Source organism: Strix uralensis, chromosome 1 (assembly GCF_047716275.1).
Source record: "Strix uralensis isolate ZFMK-TIS-50842 chromosome 1, bStrUra1, whole genome shotgun sequence".
Classification (NCBI taxonomy): domain Eukaryota; kingdom Metazoa; phylum Chordata; class Aves; order Strigiformes; family Strigidae; genus Strix; species Strix uralensis.
In genome coordinates, this window is record NC_133972.1 from 4,733,928 (window position 1) to 4,750,718 (window position 16,791).

At 52.5% G+C, this 16,791-nt stretch overlaps 2 protein-coding genes across 3 annotated transcripts; both read right to left on the reverse strand.

The window, feature by feature from the left end:
- On the reverse strand, positions 1 to 7,807 carry LOC141948005 (uncharacterized). Of its 2 annotated transcripts, XM_074880007.1 has the most exons (6): positions 7,756 to 7,807; positions 6,016 to 6,671; positions 4,724 to 4,844; positions 2,973 to 3,059; positions 2,557 to 2,745; positions 1 to 1,443 (listed from the first exon to the last, which is right to left on the reverse strand). In XM_074880007.1, exons 2-6 carry the CDS (start codon positions 6,382 to 6,384, stop codon positions 1,436 to 1,438), a joined length of 774 nt encoding a protein of 257 aa, XP_074736108.1. In that variant the 5' UTR covers positions 6,385 to 6,671; positions 7,756 to 7,807; the 3' UTR covers positions 1 to 1,435. The 2 variants fall into 2 exon arrangements, with proteins under 2 accessions (XP_074736108.1, XP_074736017.1); XM_074879916.1 differs by having other exon boundaries at positions 1 to 2,745.
- An 807-nt stretch (positions 7,808 to 8,614) lies between these two features.
- On the reverse strand, positions 8,615 to 15,162 carry LOC141947777 (uncharacterized). The gene is made up of 6 exons (XM_074879301.1): positions 14,799 to 15,162; positions 14,547 to 14,660; positions 13,522 to 13,617; positions 12,473 to 12,589; positions 12,196 to 12,306; positions 8,615 to 10,741 (listed from the first exon to the last, which is right to left on the reverse strand). Exons 1-6 carry the CDS (start codon positions 15,160 to 15,162, stop codon positions 9,729 to 9,731), a joined length of 1,815 nt encoding a protein of 604 aa, XP_074735402.1. The 3' UTR covers positions 8,615 to 9,728.
- Between the last annotated feature and the right edge of the window lie 1,629 nt (positions 15,163 to 16,791).

Below are 16,791 nucleotides of genomic sequence, written 5' to 3' on the forward strand. Positions count from 1 at the left end.
TAAATCTTTAATTAGAGTTTTACCTTTTAGTGTTATTTTTCCATGGAGACTGGAAAAACAGTGTTTAAATACAGCTTCAGAAATAACTATTTTTTGAAGTTTATAACAGCACCATGTGGAGGGAATGATTACTCTCGCACATAAATTATTTGTTTAATCATTCTGGGCTAAGCCGAGGCTCAGTGAAGGCAAAATTCCTACCGGCATCAGTGGCATGGGACGGAGGGTCTATATTAGACACAAAACCAACAAAACTTATCTTTTTTTAAGCTGGAACTCTGCATTAACATCTCTGTGCTTTTTATGCCCTAAGCAGAGAACACCTCAGCGAGCTGGCGCAGTGAGACACTGTAAGATGTTACCTTTCTCTCCGCATGTGCACTGAGTTTTGGGACGTTGGGAGAAATCCACCTGCTTAGCGGCCAGAGAAAACGGACACAAAGCTTTTCACCAGATCACAGATAAAGCATCAGCTCCCAGTTCTGCCGCCCATTTCTCAGGGCACAAGTCATTTCAATAGGGTTGGTCTCTGGCTTTCCCCTGCACAACTTCTGCTGTAAGAACAGGACCACGGGCTGCGCCCTGCAGCAATCACAACTCCAGTAGCTGTTCGCCCTCACCGTGCCCGCTGCTAACCTGAGGAGCTGACCTTCCGATGCTTCTCACGTGGGAGGTACCTTGTTTTATCACTGACCCCCTTCAACGTTTTTGCTTAATTTTGTTAAGATTCACTTGGCATTTTCAGCAAGTGAAACGACACACCATCATCATTCTGGACAGCCACGCTGCCCGAGCGGCTTTCTGTCTCGTAACTCCATTGAATCTCTGTCTCCACTGACCACACCACACAGCTTGGTGTCACTGGCAAACTTGATGAGGGTGCACTCAGTTGCCCTGTCATGACGAGAAGGAAATAATGAGAAGCCAGCGATAAAAAGAGTTTTCTCCTGTATTTGGGATGGGCAGGGATCCCTGGGGCCAAGCATATTTAGGACAAGAGGGAATGGCCTCAAGTTGTGCCAGGGAAGGTTTAGACTAGATATTAGGAAGGATTTCTTTGCAGAAGGGGTTGTTGGGCGTTGGAATGGGCTGCCCAGGGCAGGGGGGGAGTCCCCATCCCTGGAGGGGTTGAAGAGGTGGGTTGACTTAGCGCTGAGGGATCTGGTGTAGCTGGGATCTGTCAGTGCTGGGTTAACGGTTGGACTAGATGATCTTCAAGGTCCTTTCCAACCGAGATGATTCTGTGATTCTGTATTCCCCCAGTCCCCTTCAGAAGCCACCCAACTCCATCGCAGCACCAGCTGGTTCTTGCTCTGCTGCTCCTCCCGGGAGGCTGAGGACATCGACCTCACCCACAAAGCAGGTGCTTCCACTGAAGGTAACACAACTTTTAAAATCTTTGCATTCAACTGGAATAAGCAAAAAATGCTGAATATCACCAGCCTGTGGAGAGAAGATGAGTGATCTACAAACGCTGTCCCTGCAGGAGTCCCCTCCTGGCTGCTGCTCTTGTCCCTGTAGCTGAAGCCACCACTTTCTCACCCTGTCATGTTACCTCTACTTTGCACATGCATTAGAAATAAACCCATGTTCTTTCCCACAATCTTAACAAATTAAACAGATGTTTGAAGCAACTGATGCTGGTCGTTATTTCGATATGACAGCGCTTTCACTGCCACTGCTGCTGTGCTATGACTGTAACTGCTGAACTAACTTTTGTTTGTTTGTTTGTTTTATTTTTACATCAAACCCAACCATTCACCTTAACCTACAGTTTCAGAAGCTGCATTTCCTGCTTACGGCTCTGCGGGCAGTCCTGTTACGACCGTGATGTTTTCTCAGTCTTCTCATACCTGAAAAACTTCCAGCATTTTTCTGCATTAATACAGATATTCTCTAGCACGTGCTGTTCAGTGCACCAGAAGTTTTTTAATAACGTTTTCGGTACAGTCAGCGCTGCTCTATACAACCCCTCCTCTCAGATATGCATCACCTAGCTGCTAATTAAAATCAGGTCCTAATCAATGACTATTAAGCTGGCACCAACCATTTGCCTTTCAGCTTGAACTCAATTCAGTTTAGTAAAACTGTCTTATCCTAAAGCTTCCCCTGTAATCAGTATATGACTATAAGCTACCATCTCTGGACAGAGAGGGATTTTTTTGATAACCAAATGGAAAAGTCTATCCCAGGAAAGCTTCTGGCACAGCGATTACATGTATATGTTATGAGTTCGCAAGTGATTAGCGAGTCTCGTTATTTCCAGAAAACTTTTTTCACACAGCATACACTTGTAGGGCTTGTCCCCCGTGTGAGTTCTCTGGTGGCGAATCACATCTGTGTAGCGACCAAAGTTTTTGCCGCAGTCTGTGCATATGTATGATGTTACGTGATTCTTCATGGTGTGATTTTGCTTATGTTTTAGAAATCTAATTTTCAATTTAAAAGTCTTCTGACATTCTGTGCACAGATACAGTCTTTCTCCTGCACGGCTTTGCTGATACAAAAGGATCTCTTTGAATTTATCAGGTTCTCCTTTCTCAAGAGAGCTGTTACCTTTTCTGTTTCCCATTGGATTTGCCTGATCTGTTGCTGAATTCAGATGCCTCTCAGATGTCCCCCCCTTGTCCGAAATTTGGCGACTCAGGTCTCGGGATCCTCCCGAGAATGATCCATACGGTTCTGTATTTTCTGCACTCCTTGTGTGAGTCTGCAGCTCAGATCTGATGACAGCACCACCGCAGCCTGGAACAAAAAGATTCCAAATGTTCCCTTTATCTGATGCGATATAACACAGATCTCCTAAGAACAATAATTCCTGATTCACCATGGCTACATCCATACAAAGAAAACGAGTTTGGGGTAAAAAAGAAGGGATGCACTAGAATCCCCCCTCCCTGCAATCCTACAAGCCCGTGCAGTTTCAACGTGTTGCCAACTGAATTTCTGGCAAGTTTTGGGCCACCACACACCTGCGCTAAGACTTGCAGGAATCTCCCTTTCCTCCTTGACACGCAGCGCTCCTCTTGCCTGGATACTGCTTTTGGGAACGGGATAGTCTGCACAAGGAACAGAACATGGAAATGACGGTTATTATTTTCCTCTGATTTTTTCCCCATGATCACAAAGATATTTCCTAACCTACTTTAATCGTGTTGATGTAGACAAAGGATACGTTGCACAAAGACCGGTGCCAAAGACAGCTTGGTGTCAGCCTGTTCACTACACCTCTCCGAGCCCTGTAGTTTATATTTATGCCCTTGCTTTGTAACACGGCTCATTTTTGTTAATTTACATGAAAAACACTGCCTTTTGCTTTCTCAAAGAACAACATTTTTCTAGCTGTTCCTAGAGCTGTAAGAAAAGACTCTGTGATGCTCTTTTCTAACAAATACCTGCATAACCCACTGTCTCTTTTACTCTGGGGAAAGGTCCAGCAAAGCTGTAACAGCACATGCAGCTGCTCTGGCATCTAGAGAGGGCGGCTGGGAAGCAGGGGAGCAATGTTTGTTTTCCAATTTTTAAAATATTCCAGAAATTATATCCAAAAGGTTGAAAAGTGAAAATGCTCAGAGGTGGAAGGTCTCGAACCAATTACAGCCATAGGAGGGTAACTCAGCTGCCTGGTGCTGTGTGTTCTGGTTCAGCCCTAACTGCCTTTCTGATACACGAACTTATTTTCCCCCAGCTAATCCCTCCTCGTGCAATGCACAGCACATACTTTTTTAACAGATCAGAGCTGTACAAAAAATAGAGGCAGCTGTCTGCAGACTCTAGCTTTTCTACTGTAAAAAACAGAAGGTATGTAAAGAATTAAAAAAAAAAAAAGTGGAATTACATTGTCTCATTATTTCATGTAATTTCAAACTGGAAGGTGCAGAAGTAGCAACAGAATGAGGTTAGGCTAAATCGGCGTTTCTTAAACAGAACTGAAGGGCGTCACAAAGCGCAAACTAGAGTAGGTGACAACTGAGGCTCCTGGAACTCACAGCATTTCTGCTCCTCCAGTCCAGATGACAAGTAAAAGCACTTTTAGCCCCTATTAATCCAAGGAATCACCTGAAAGCCGAGGAGCCAGTGAGGGCTCACATCTGCAAACTTGAAAAAACTGACTTTAAACAAATGTATAGTTGGGCACTTAAAACTAACCAGTAAGACTTCTTCATTTTCTAGGGCATCATTCGTGTTATTTAACTGTTTTTGCATCAGAATAGATCAGTACTCTTTAGCAAATCACAAAACCCAACCTACATCAGGATCTGGGGATGATGAGAATACTCGCCACTTAACTATAATTAACAGGTCCACAGGATGCATGACACCGTATGTCGCTGCAGCTCCTGAGCTCGTGTCTCTAAACCTTTTCCCGACTTGTTTCAGCTGCATGTGTGTTACCAGGAGCACCGTCAGAGATCCTAAACCCCTCTGCCAGGGGAGGCCCCTTCCCTCTCCGCTCTTCTACCCGTATCGTGCAGACGAGGGATCACCCACACGCACAGAGAGAGCACCTGACACCGACAGAGCGCGGGGAGGCGTTACAGGAGCGACTGTCCTTCAGTTTTTAAAGAAAAGCTTGTGGAGCTTAGCGCCTCTCACAGAGATTCAGAAGTGTCTAAAGATTAAATCACTAGAAACGAAGGGATTTGAGGAGTGACTGTTAGACAAGAGCCAGGCCAGAAACAGCACAGATCTGTTAGCCTTCAGCAAGAACAGGAAAACCAACCTTTACTCAACGTGGTTAAAGATTCATAATTCTCCTTTATCAGTTTCTTGTAAAATTCTTCCTGCCAATCTTCCACGCCCTTCCCCGCACGTGCTGCAGCATTATCAAATGTCCCAGGGACCTAAAACAAAGTGTTCAATAGTCAGTGCTGTGGGTGAGTCGTATATCCTTGAAAGGTCTCTTTTTCAAACTGCACTAAACAAGCTGTCACCAGCCAACTGTTTACAGCAACAACCCCTGTAGACGAATCTTCTACTATTTTTTCTGCAGAAATAACAGTAGCTCAGAATGGGTAAAATTACTTAAAAATAATGTGACTCAACTGAAACAATGACTTCCTACAATGACTGGGTGAAAAAGTAGTTGTAAAAAAAAAAATAATCTGTGGACACCATTGATACCCAGCCCCATCAGGGAATCTGGGTCTTCCTCTCACTGAAAAACAGAAAATACTCCAGGGTGTATTTTAAATAAGGCCCGAGGCAGTGCCACAGTCTGCCAGATCTGGCTGTGAGAATTCTTCCCTAACAAAAGTTAACAGAAACGAATAATTAAGCCCCGGGAATACCAAGAGATGAAGACTGCATTATTTTGCAATGCAGATGTACGTACTGTGTACATACTCTGTATCTGTTCTTTACATCTACAGAGTACCGTGTTTGTACGTGCTTGCCTTTGAATATGTTTTAATTTCCCTTTCAATCTAATGCACATCTCACTGGTTCAAACGTTTTGCAGCTTGCATCATGTATAAACTCAGTTGTACAAATCTGCTGCCAAGAGAAATAATTAAGTTTCATTAATTTGTCACTCGATGGGATCGCAATCCAAATTACCCAGGGGAGAAGGCTGAGCAGAAGTTAAGCCTTTGTCTCACCAAACACCCACACCGTGGGCACTGCGCCACTGACAAATCATCTCAGTGGCTCTAAAGGAAATTTTTCCAAGCATGAGAACTATCATGTACAAGTAGAGGTCTGCAGGGAGCAAATCCACTTTACAGCGCAAAGTGGGACTACATTTCCAACAAATAGCAGATTTTTCTCCCTAACGTTTAGGGAGAAAACTGGAATTCGGGCACAAAGAGCACCACAATGCCTTTAATTTCCCCAGTCACCGACTTCCCAGTGCCACCTCCACACTCTGCAATATCAGGGAGAAAAATGAAACCCGCTGCTTCGCTGGCAGCATTTTACTGCTGCATAACATGTGTCACGGATTGCGGCTTCCTTGAAGTGCTTTACATGCAAATCTTCCTTTAAGGGAAACACAATGGCAAACATCTTAATTACCCTCGAGTGCTCAGGATTCCGGATTCGTTTTCGCATTTTATTACTCATCCTACCACAGAAACTTTGAGGTGTGCCAACGAGCCAGTTTCCATCTTCCCCCAAAATGAATTTTTTGGGAACAGCTTCTTTCAGCAGGCGTCTGTTTTTTCTAATTTTTAAGGGGTCAATTACAAAAGAACTGTCCTCAAAATGCTTCGAACACAGTCGCTGATACTTGGAAGGTGTTCCGATGTCCCGGCCCATGTTGTGAATCCACTGCTTCAGGAGAGGTTTATTTCGTAAAGGAAAGCCATAGAAAGTAACAGTACTGTTCTTGTACACCCCGCTGGTGGCATTCTGACAGTTCAACGCCGAGCAATAAACCATCATAAAACCAGAAACAGAGACAAATACAAAAAATAACGTGCCGGGAGGAGGGTTGAAAGAGTTTCTAATCAACTTCAGTATTAAATGGGCCAAAACTTCTCAAAAAAACCCCATGGTTTTGAAAGGCAGAAAGAGCTGAGGTCACGAAGAAGCGAAACACAGCCCTGAACTTCACTGCCGGAGACACGGAGCTCGCTGCAGGCGACGTCTGCGGCACACGGAGAGGAGAAGCCAGCTCCCCTTTCGCAGCAAGCGGCTTCCCCGCGTAAAGGCACCAGCCAGCACGCAATCTGGAAGGCAGAAATCTTTAAGATCAGTTTAATGGACCATTACTAGACAGATTTACATTTAAAGTAACTTCTGCTAGGTACACATACATATGCACTTCACTAATTTGTGTACCCATGAGGAATCCTCCCACGCTCCACAGCAAAGCTTATCACAGAGTTATTCAGAAGGCAGCAACTAAAGCACGGTAACCAAATAGCTTCCAAAAAATGAAGATTTGGGTTTATACGTGGGGTCTGAACAAGGACTTCCCCATCGTATTGGCCGCGTGCCGGAGGAGGCCAGTCTCAAGGATGTCAGTTGGAGAGATCTTTGAACAGGCGCGTTGGAAAAAGGAGAAAACCACAAAGAGGCACTGTTAGAAAAGGATGATGATGGAAATCATCGGGGTGCGCCCCCACAGAAAGAACCCAGAAGCGAAAGGGCTCTGCAGAGCAGCCGGGGAACGCTGCTCCAAACCCACCCTGACCCTCACGCTGCGCTTCTGGGCACAGGTGCGGTTCACAGCCCCCACTCCGAGACGGGCCGCAGGAGATGGGGCAGCTCTGCCTCGGCGTTTGCCGCCCACTTGGAGCCCTGCTGCGGACCCGCTCCCCTGCGCCGGCGGGGCTGGCCGAGGTCGTTATTCCCCTCTGGGCCGACACCGAGCTCTGTTAAGCTGACACCGGAGGCAAACTGGCACCTCTCGCTTCTCCTGAGGCACCGGCCGCGCCGCATCCCCAGGGCCCGCAGCGCGGGGGGGGGGGGGAAACGCGTATCAGCGCTCCCCTCCTCGAGTGCGGGGTCGGCCCGGCCCGGGGCCCCGAGGACACGCGCCCGGGGCAGCGTGTGCGTAGCAGCGGGAGGCGGGACACGGCCCGGGGGCCCCGGTGGTCTGCAAAGGCCGTTCCGGCGCCGGGGACACCGCATGGGGACAGGGCCCCCCCCCCGACCCCGCGACAGGCGCAGCCTCCCCGCCTCACTCCACTGGTGCCGAGGGGGAACAAGGGCCTCCCCCGGGCGGCCCCGCGCGGGGAACGCTGCGGCCTCCCCGCGCCCCGCGGGCCGGTCAACGGCCCCCCCCAGCCCGGAGCCCACGCCGCTCACCACGCGCGCCGGGCCGCCATCTTCCTCCGCGCCGCCCCGCCCCGCCCCTCGCTGGGGCAGCAGCCAATCGGGCGGCGCACCGGCCGCCACGCGCAGCCAGCCTGGGGCGGGGCGGGCCGGGCCGCTTCCCCTCGCTATTGGCCGGCCGCAGCTTGCCCCCGCCTCCCCGCCGGCGCGCGCTGCCCCGCCACAGCCAATCACCACGGGCACGCGCGGCGCGGCCTCCACGAGGAGGGTTGGGCAGCCACGTTCATTCCCATTGGCCAGCGTAGGGAGAAACAGGACGCTGATTGGACGAGGCAAACGTGACCTCACCGGGAAGGGAGGGGGCGTTGTCATAGCAACGGCGGAGCGGCGGCGGCTGGAGCGGGGCCGGGCCCGGGCCGCGTCCCGCCGCGGCGGGTCGGTGAGGCGCCGGTAGAGGCCCGGGGCGGCTCCCGGGAAGCGGCGAAGCCCCGTGTCCGGCTGCCCGCAGGAGGAGGAGGAGGGGCCGCAGGCCCGGGGCCTCCTCACGGAGGGGCGGCGGCGGGAAGGGGGGCGCGCTGGCCCGGGGATGGGGGCGCGTTTGGGGACCCCCGCCTGGAGGACAGGCGGACCCCGGGGACGAGCCCCGTTCCGGCAGGGAGGCCTTGCTCAGCCCGGGAGGAACCCGCTCTTCCCCTTCTCTGCTGTCGGTTATTTCCACACCTTCTAAAGCAGAGATTTGCCTTGAAAATGGGGGTGTGGGGGACGGCAGGCCCAGGGTTTCTCCTTCGGCTTCAACCTCGCTCATCTCCTCCACTCCCAGTAGAATAACGCATGGCATTTCTCTAACAATTTTAATTTAAATGAGAAATTTCCATCCAACAAAGCACCCGAACAAAACTTAAGCAGAAACATGCACATAAAAAAACCCGTTTAACAAAATTTGTCACAACCGTCTGACAGTGCAGGAGCCCTGAACCAAAATGGGCTCTCGCCTGACCCAGCCAGTGCTGCTGCTTCTGTATTTTTTTCCCACAAGGCTCAATGCCATCAACAACAAGGTGACAGATGACATATCCAGGCTCTTTAATTACTAAAAGGAACGAATTGCGTCCTCGCAGTGTCACAACACGTCAGACTCTCAGCAGCGCTCTCCCCTGAAGAGACACTGAATACGAGCTAAAATACAATTTTGGAAATGTTTAACGAGCATCTAAATGTTCTGTTTTCATAGGATTCACAAAATTGAACAAACAGAAGACCTGTAACAATGTGGTAAAGTAAGTGCAACACAACTTTAAGGCTATGAAAAATTAAAACCATATTCCAGGCTCCCTGGTCGTTTTACAGCTCCAGGGGAGGACCCCAGCCCTCAGGAATCCTCTCTGGGGGTTCAGCAGCACAGAGCCCCAGAGCTCCGTGATTTAACTGTGGGAACGAGCTGCCGCTCAGGCTCTGCTCCCCTCTGTCTAGCCGCCACTTCCTGAACAGGCTTTCAAACAGCCACAGGGTCAACACTTCCTTTCTCAAAGCATTTCACACAAGTGGGTGTTTTCTGACACCGTTTCACTTGTTTGGTGGACAATTAACTCAGCCCAGGCCCTGGACTCCGGACTCCCAGCAGCCTAGGGATAACATTTCATATTCTCCAGCCTGAAGTGTTACAAATTGTTCTGTGTGTTGATGTGATTTCTCTCCCGTGCGGGATTCACGGCTAGCAGTAACTGAGCACCGCAGACCTTCTACCCAGCTCCAACACGTCCCCAACAGCTACAGGCACCAGTGAAAGCTGTGAAACAGCTCCACAGACCATTTCAACGCGGTCTGTGGAAAATAACCCCCCCAGTCTTCTCCCCTTGCCTGGGAGAGGGCTCAGGATGGCCCTTTGACAGCCTCCTCCTCCTGCCACGGTCCAGCACGGAGGTGGGGGATCCTGCCACGGCCCTGCCTCCTGCCCAGCAACGGTGACAGCCCAGGGGGCTGCAAAACCTGCGGTGGGACAGGATTTTTTATATGGAATGCATTACAGACCCCCTGATCTCCGCGCAGGGCCAACCGGCCAACGTCAGGTGTGTTTCTTGCATGTGACTTTCCTGATGCTTCATGAAACTCCTCCTGAGCACGAATCTCTTCCTGCAGAGGGGACACTGGAAGAGCCCCTCTCCCGAGTGCCGGCGCTGGTGGTTTAGAAGATAATCCTTTCTCCTGTAGCTTTTGTCACACTCGGAGCACTTGTAGGGCCTCTCTCCCGTGTGTGTCATCTGGTGTCTAACGAGCCACGAATGGCAAACAAAGCTTTTCCCACAGTCGCTGCAAATGTAGGACTTGCCCCTGCCCTGGCTCTGCTGCTGGCTTGCCGGGCTGCCCCGGGGCGCGAAGTGCTGCCTGCACCTGGTGCAGCCCTCCGACTTGTCCTGCGGGTGGTCCCAGCAGGGGCTGGCTAACGGGTTTTCTGCCAGGAAGCCCTCCTCGCTTTCCGCGCTCGGCTGCTCCTCTCCGCCGAGGCCGTCGTGGTCACGAAGCCCGGTTCCACCTGCAGGGTTCTGTCCGCGCTCGGCGCGGGCCGTCGCCTCGCAGGAGGTGGGAGCAGCCCCCCGCCCTGTGTCTTTCACGCACGGCTGCGAGGGCAGCAGATGGAACACCCTTTCGTTGAGACTCTTCTCGCACGTGGGGCCTGGAAACAGCTCCCCTTCTTGGGCACCCTGGGGAGTCTGAAGATGTTCCTGCTGGCTGGAGTTTCTCTCACATTTGTTGTACGTGCACGGTCTCTTTCCAACACTGTTTTCCTGAGGGCTAAAGAAATCTAAGTGCTCACCAAACCCTCGGTCGTACCGAGCATCACCCTCCAGGCCATTCCCAGTGGTGGTTGTTTCCATCATTTCTGAATTCCACTGGCTGTCCCATGTCACTCTGGGGCTAGGATCCTTGGAAAACTTCTCTCCAGGTCTTCCTGGTACCTCCGAGTCACACACCGTGCTTTCAAAGCAATCTGGAGGGTCCCTCTTTGTGTTTTCACCGTGCACTGAAACAGAGAGATGGCAGAGTCTTTCAATTAAGGAATCCTCGTAAGATACCCCTCCAAGCCTACAGGCAGGTCATGCTAATGGACAGACCAAGTAAATAAGATGGGAGGTTTTAAAACTGAGGGGGGGAGCAAGTACCAGTGTTCCACTGAAACAAAACCTCTGGGAAAATAGAGGAGCTTTTCGCATTTTTTTTTTTTTTTTTAAATCTATGCAAAAACCACTAACGCTCCCTGATTTTCCTGTCCTCTGAGACCTGTGACCCTTTCAACAGCTGCGAGTTGCTACAAAAAGACTCCTCTGAGCATCGTGAAGGACCACGGGTCTCTCAGCAGTGTCAACCAGCTGAGTCCAGCGTTATCTGTGCTGCACAAACATCCTCAGCTCTCATTTCTCTGCCTCGACCGGGACACGAGCGCACAAACATGTTACCACAGGCCAAACTAAAGCGTGAACGTAAAAGGCACCGGTTGCTCTACAGTAATTGTCTAAGCATGTCCTCTCACCCCAGTGTAAGCACAGACTGAGCTGGCTGGGAAGCCCACCCCAAGAGCTCTCTCAGAGCCATTGGAACAGGTCTCCCTCAGGAAGGAGTTAGGTGGAGCCCGTCCAGCCTTGCACCAGGGAAATAATCTGTATGACCTTCTTCAGTGGGGCAAAATCATTCATGTCAGCCGTTCCCACGTGGTTCCTGGCATACTGAGAGTTTATCCCTTGATTTACTCGATAGTAACTTTGTAACGCGCCATGAATGTTTAAACAAAGCAAAGGAATTCCAGGCTACCAACTGATTTCTACACAAAATATTCCTCTGCACTCCCTCCTCAGTTACCACTTTGAGAGCTATACCGAGCGGTCCCTGGTCACGGCCCAGGAGATTGTATTTAATTATTATCCCCATCCAAATTTGCACACCCATTCCCTGAGGTTAAGCCTTGATCCAAAGAAATCTCCCTCTGTTAACTGCACCTCAAGCACGATCCACACCCCACGTGCGCGCTGCACAAAAACTCCTCCAAATGAATGTTAGCATGTATGTCTCCAAACAGCACGTCCTCAGATTGTTTTGCATTAAAGCTGCCTTCTCTTTTGCTGCAGGATGGCTCTGCTGCTTGGGAACGCAAAGGCAGGGCTCCATGTTCATTGGTACCAGGTTTAGACACCATCGAGCCAGCTGGAAGCACAAACGTGATCCCAAAGGCCTGAGCACATCACTGTTTGCCTAAACAGAAACCCAAGACAGCGCCTAAGGCAGCTTTAGGCCGGCTGAAGGAGGAAGGAGCCTCTTCAGCTGACGGAACCTGAAATTTTTGTGAACAAATATTAACTAGCAGACTGAGGTTTGTTCCAGTTCTTTCATGGCTTACGTTCTAAGGTTGTGATGTTTAATATAGTATAAAAAAATACTCTAGATTTACTGTCCCAGAAATCACAGCTGAAATCCATCACTGACCTGTACTTGGATCTGTAGAGATTTCTTTCTCCAAGCCTTGTTGTTCAGGGCAGCGTGGCTCCTCCTCTTGCTTAATCCACGATAAAACATCAGTTGCATAAGTCTGAAGCCCTGCTCATTGGGGAGAATTGACACAATTGAGAAACACCGGAGAAAGATGCAAAGCAGGAAAGACTTGTGAACTCACAAAGATAAGAAAAGTGCTGACAAAGCCTCGGGGAAGAACCACCCGAGGGGTAATCCCTGCAGTGGGAGTTTTTGCCGGGGGAATCCTCACCTGCGTCAGGGTCTCGGGAGAGGTCCTCACCCTCTGCGCCTGGCAGCTCCCTGGCATGCGCCTCTTTGCCTTGCTTGGTCTGATTTGAAGCCTCAGGCTCATAAAACGCTTGTTCTGCTAAAGGAGAAAATTCAAGACAAGCGTATCATGACTGTGTAAGCTCAGGATTTCACAAGGGTGAAACCTGCTCTGGTCTTGGTTTTTTATTCTTCCCCAAGCCAAGCTCCCATAAGCCCACTTTCTTAATGAAACCTGATGGAAAGGTCTAAAACCATCCCTGTTTGCTACGTACACTGGAAGCCAATAAAATTACAGTGGAGCCAACAGGTAGAGCTGTAGAGAGTAAGGAGAGCCAAGCTCCAAAGCAGAATAGTTTCTTTGCAATGCAAAGAGATACCACCAAGTGAGCAGGCAAGAAACAGGTCCCCGGGCTGCGCAGCTTCCCCGCGCAGCAACAGCACTACCGAGGAGTCGGCGCGCTCGCTTGTGTACGCAGAAACCACAGAAACCACAGAAGAGGAGGGAAAAGGCAGCCTGAAGCCTCTGGATATGCAGGAGGACGGACACTGCGGCCCTGCAAGCGAAGGCTGGAGGGGACGTGGAGCTGAGGAGCTGCCGCAGCGCGCACAGTCCTGCCTCCGCACAGCCGCAGCCTCGACGGCACCAACCACAGACCTCATTCTGGCACTGGTTTTTGCCTCCTCCAAGTTAACCCATTGGCCCCAAAAAGTGACTAGTGGCCCATTTTGCACTGGGTATTTAACCAGCTTACAGCTATCAACCTGAGGGAAGCAAAAACATTTCCTATTCCGCACTGCACTGCTTGGATGAAAACCAGCCACGTACTCCGCAAACTTGTCCAAAATGGCCGTGAGAAGGGAAAGACGAAATACCAGCCCTTACCCGTCAGGACTGGAGGCAAGTCTGTTCAAAACTTGTGAGTTTTTTATAAAAGATTTGGAATACATGAGAAGAGTGAAAAAAAAAAAAAAATCCTTGGAAATTAGTACCTCTGTTTCGTTTTTCCTCCAAGGTATGCAGTTACTCACCTGGGCAGGGCTCTTCAGGAGCTTCTCCAGCCTCCTCCTCCTGCTGATCTGCAGCACACAACTCTTCCTCTTGCTTAATATGGATTATGCTGTCTTCTGTTAATAGGAACCAATGTTATCTTAATTCCATACACCAAATCAATTCCAATTCTCATCCCATCCCAGGCACAGCAGCTCTGTTCTAGCTCACATTCTAGAGAAAACCTCACTTCAGTTCTAGTTCTTGCTGATCAAGGTCTCTTAAACAGACCTGAAATACTTGTCACAAAACCCTCAGCAAATGTTTAAGCCACAGAAACACACAAAAGTTTCATGCAAGTGTAATGTCCGTTTTGTTGCAGCGCCCGTTAGCAAATGCAAACACATTCTCTGGCCCTGGGAGAGGAGAGTGCCACTTCAATTCTCGTTTTCGAGGTTTGTTTCTCTTTGGGCTCTGCCAGAGTTATGCCATTGCCTTTTCAGTCACTTGTGGTAAAACGCACACCACATCTAACCCATCAGAAAAACACCAGTGAGAATTGTGAATGAAACTGATTGATAAAAGGAAAAAAAAAAAAAGTCTGTGAAGTAAATAAGGAAAAGCTGATGGGTTAATGCTCTATACGTTACCTTTGTACCTCTGTAACACAACCAGCGAATTGGAGGAACACTTTACACGTGTAAAACCAACTACATTGTGCACGTTTGTGCACACAGAATAGCAAGTCGTCTTGACGACCAGCCTTCAGACTGGAAAACCGAACGTCATCCCGCTTTGGCAACGCAGACATGGCCTAACTGCCAGGGGACCGCGGGTCTGAGACGTGCAACCGCAGGCAGCACAGCAACCGGGAGACCGAGAATAAGTGGTTTGATGTCACGTTCCGGCAAGACTAGCAGGGATGAGATGCCCAACAGCCGCGTTTGGAAGACCACGCTCAACACAGCAAGAGCCTTGGCGAGAGGCCGATGTCCCAAAAAGAGCCCGGTTGGTGCGTTTTTGGTGCTCCACGTCCCGCCGGCCCGGTCGTCCTGACGCCACTCACCAGTGTCGGTGTCCGCAGGGTCACCTCCGCCGTCCTCGTCCTTGCAGCTCGGACCACACGGCTGGTTCCCACCTTCCGACCGGGCCTGGGCGTCGTGTCTGGGAGCGTCCGGCTCTGCGGGAGGCGTGAGGTGAGGCGCGGGCGGGGGTCCCACCGTCGGGGGGATGGTGGGGACCCGCCGCCTGCCCGCCTCCCGCTCGGGCCCCTCCGCACGTGCCCTCCTCGCGGTGGCGGGCGGCGGCGGGCCCTTACCGAGGGCGAGCAGCATGTGGTAGTTGCTCCTCGTGACGGCGCGGTGCAGGGCCCGCTGCCAGCCGCGCAGCGCCCGCCACTCCCGCTCGCTGAACTGCACCCACACGTCCTCCAGCCTCACCGGCACCCGCGGGGCCCGGGGACGCGTCGCCTCCCGCCGGCCGCCGCCGGCCGCCCCGCGCCTCGCCGGCCCCCGAAGGGCCCCGCCGCCGCCGCCGGTCTCCAGCCGCCGCTCCAGCGCCTGGAGGCGGCCGCGCAGAGCCAGCGCGGCCCGGAGCTGCCGCTCCGCCCGCGCCAGGCGGGCCTCCAGGCGAAGCAGCCGCGCCGCCACCGCCTCCGCTCGCCCGGCCCGGGGACCGGCCATGGCCGCCGCCGCCGATACCGGCCCGCCGATACCGGCCCGCTCCGCCGCGCTCCGCCGCCGGCCCCGCAGCGCCCCCTGCCGCCGCCCCGCCACGCCACTGCGGCGCCCCCCGCCGGGAGGGCTCGGGGAGCGCGGGGCTGCGGCACCGCAGAGTCGGGGGGACCGGGGCCCCTCAGAGCCGGGGGGGACCGGGGAACCTCAGAGCTGGGAGGGAGCGGGGACCCTCAGGCCGGGGGGGGGGACCGGGGCCCCTCAGAGCCGGGGGGACCAGGGACCCTCAGAGCCGGGGGGGGATTGGGGGACCCTCAGAGCCGGGAGGGAGCGGGGACCCTCAGGCCCGGGGGGACTGGGGGACCCTCAGAGACGGGAGAGATCGAGGATCCTCTCAGAGCCGCGAGTGACCAGGGTCTCCTCAGTGCCATGAGGGACCAGGATCCTCTCGGAGCCGGGAGGGACCAGCACCTCCTTAGAGCTGTGGGCGCTCAGGACCCTCTCTGAGCCATGCGGGATTGGTTTCCCACAGAGCTGTGACCGCACAGGATCCTCCGAACAACGAGGGATCAAGGTCTCCGCAGAGCCATGAGTCATGACTGACAGCCACTGTGTGACCCACAGTCTGCTTGGGATCGCCACCTTACCTTATCCTCCTCATCTGGTAAATTTGCTGAACTGGCCGGCCATCAGCCACAAGATGCCCTGAGAGCTGTGGGGGCTCAGGGCCCCCCTGAGAGTCATGTGGGATCAGAGTCCCCTCAGAGCTGTGATGGACCAGCATGTCCTCAGAACCATGGAGGCTCAGGATCGCCTCAGTCCTTTTTGTGTCCTCTCAGAGCCACGAGGGTGCAGGATCCCCTCTGAGCCCAAGACCTGTCCTGGCCCACCACGTCGGGGTGCAGTGCAGGGTCTCTGTGGTTCCTCTCAGCGCGGCTCCAGGTGCCGCCATGGCCCTGGGACTGGGTGGGGAGAGCCGTGCCGTCAGCCGGGCCCTGGGACTGGGTGGGGAGAGCCGTGCTGTCAGCCGGGCCCTGGGCCTGCACAGCCCCACTCCGGCTCGGCCGGCTGGCTGAGGAGGAGCTGCCTGGGGAGGTGCCCTCCTTAATGGCCCCACCTGCAGTGGCAGCAGCCCCCAGCTCTCCTGGTCTGCACAAGTATCAGGAAGAGCTCATGTCTCAGGCAGGTTGCGCAAACGAACACAAAGCTGAAGTGGTTGGAAGCCTTTATTTGCTCCTGTGCGCAGGTGGTGTGGTTTGAGCTCAGAGGAGACTGAGCACCACGCAGCGCTCGCGCCCCTCATCCCCTCCCAGTGCTGAGAAGGAGGGAAGCAAAGATCCAGCAACTTGAGGTAAGGACAGAGAGGGATGATCTCATCCTTTAAGGCACAGGCAAAAGACAGACTCATTGGGGGAAGTAAAAAAAAGAACATAAAATTTAATACAGACACTAACAACATCGCATAACAGAGTAGGGCCGTGAGAAGCATTACCACATCCTGAAAACACCTTCCCCCACCCCTCCCTTCTTCCTGGGCTCAGCTTTGCTCCCAATTTCTCTACCTCCTCCCTCCAGTGGCACAGGGAACAGGGAATGGGGGGTGTGGTCAGTCCCGCTGTTCTTCCACCTCGGGGAGGT

Bases quoted from the DNA above. Each gene is read 5' to 3' on its own strand.
- LOC141947777 (XM_074879301.1), bottom strand. From the start codon at position 15,162: ATGGCCGGTCCCCGGGCCGGGCGAGCGGAGGCGGTGGCGGCGCGGCTG. The intron at 14,661-14,798 runs GTAAGGGCCCGC...CGCCTCCCGCAG, and splicing joins CCACATGCTGCTCGCCCTCG to AGCCGGACGCTCCCAGACAC. The intron at 10,742-12,195 runs GTCAGTGATGGA...TCTCTGTTTCAG, and splicing joins CTCTACAGATCCAAGTACAG to TGCACGGTGAAAACACAAAG.
- LOC141948005 (XM_074879916.1), bottom strand. From the start codon at position 6,384: ATGATGGTTTATTGCTCGGCGTTGAACTGTCAGAATGCCACCAGCGGG. The intron at 4,845-6,015 runs GTAATTAAGATG...ACTTTGTTTTAG, and splicing joins GGAATCCTGAGCACTCGAGG to GTCCCTGGGACATTTGATAA. The intron at 3,060-4,723 runs GTTGGTTTTCCT...TTCCTTGTGCAG, and splicing joins TTTAACCACGTTGAGTAAAG to ACTATCCCGTTCCCAAAAGC.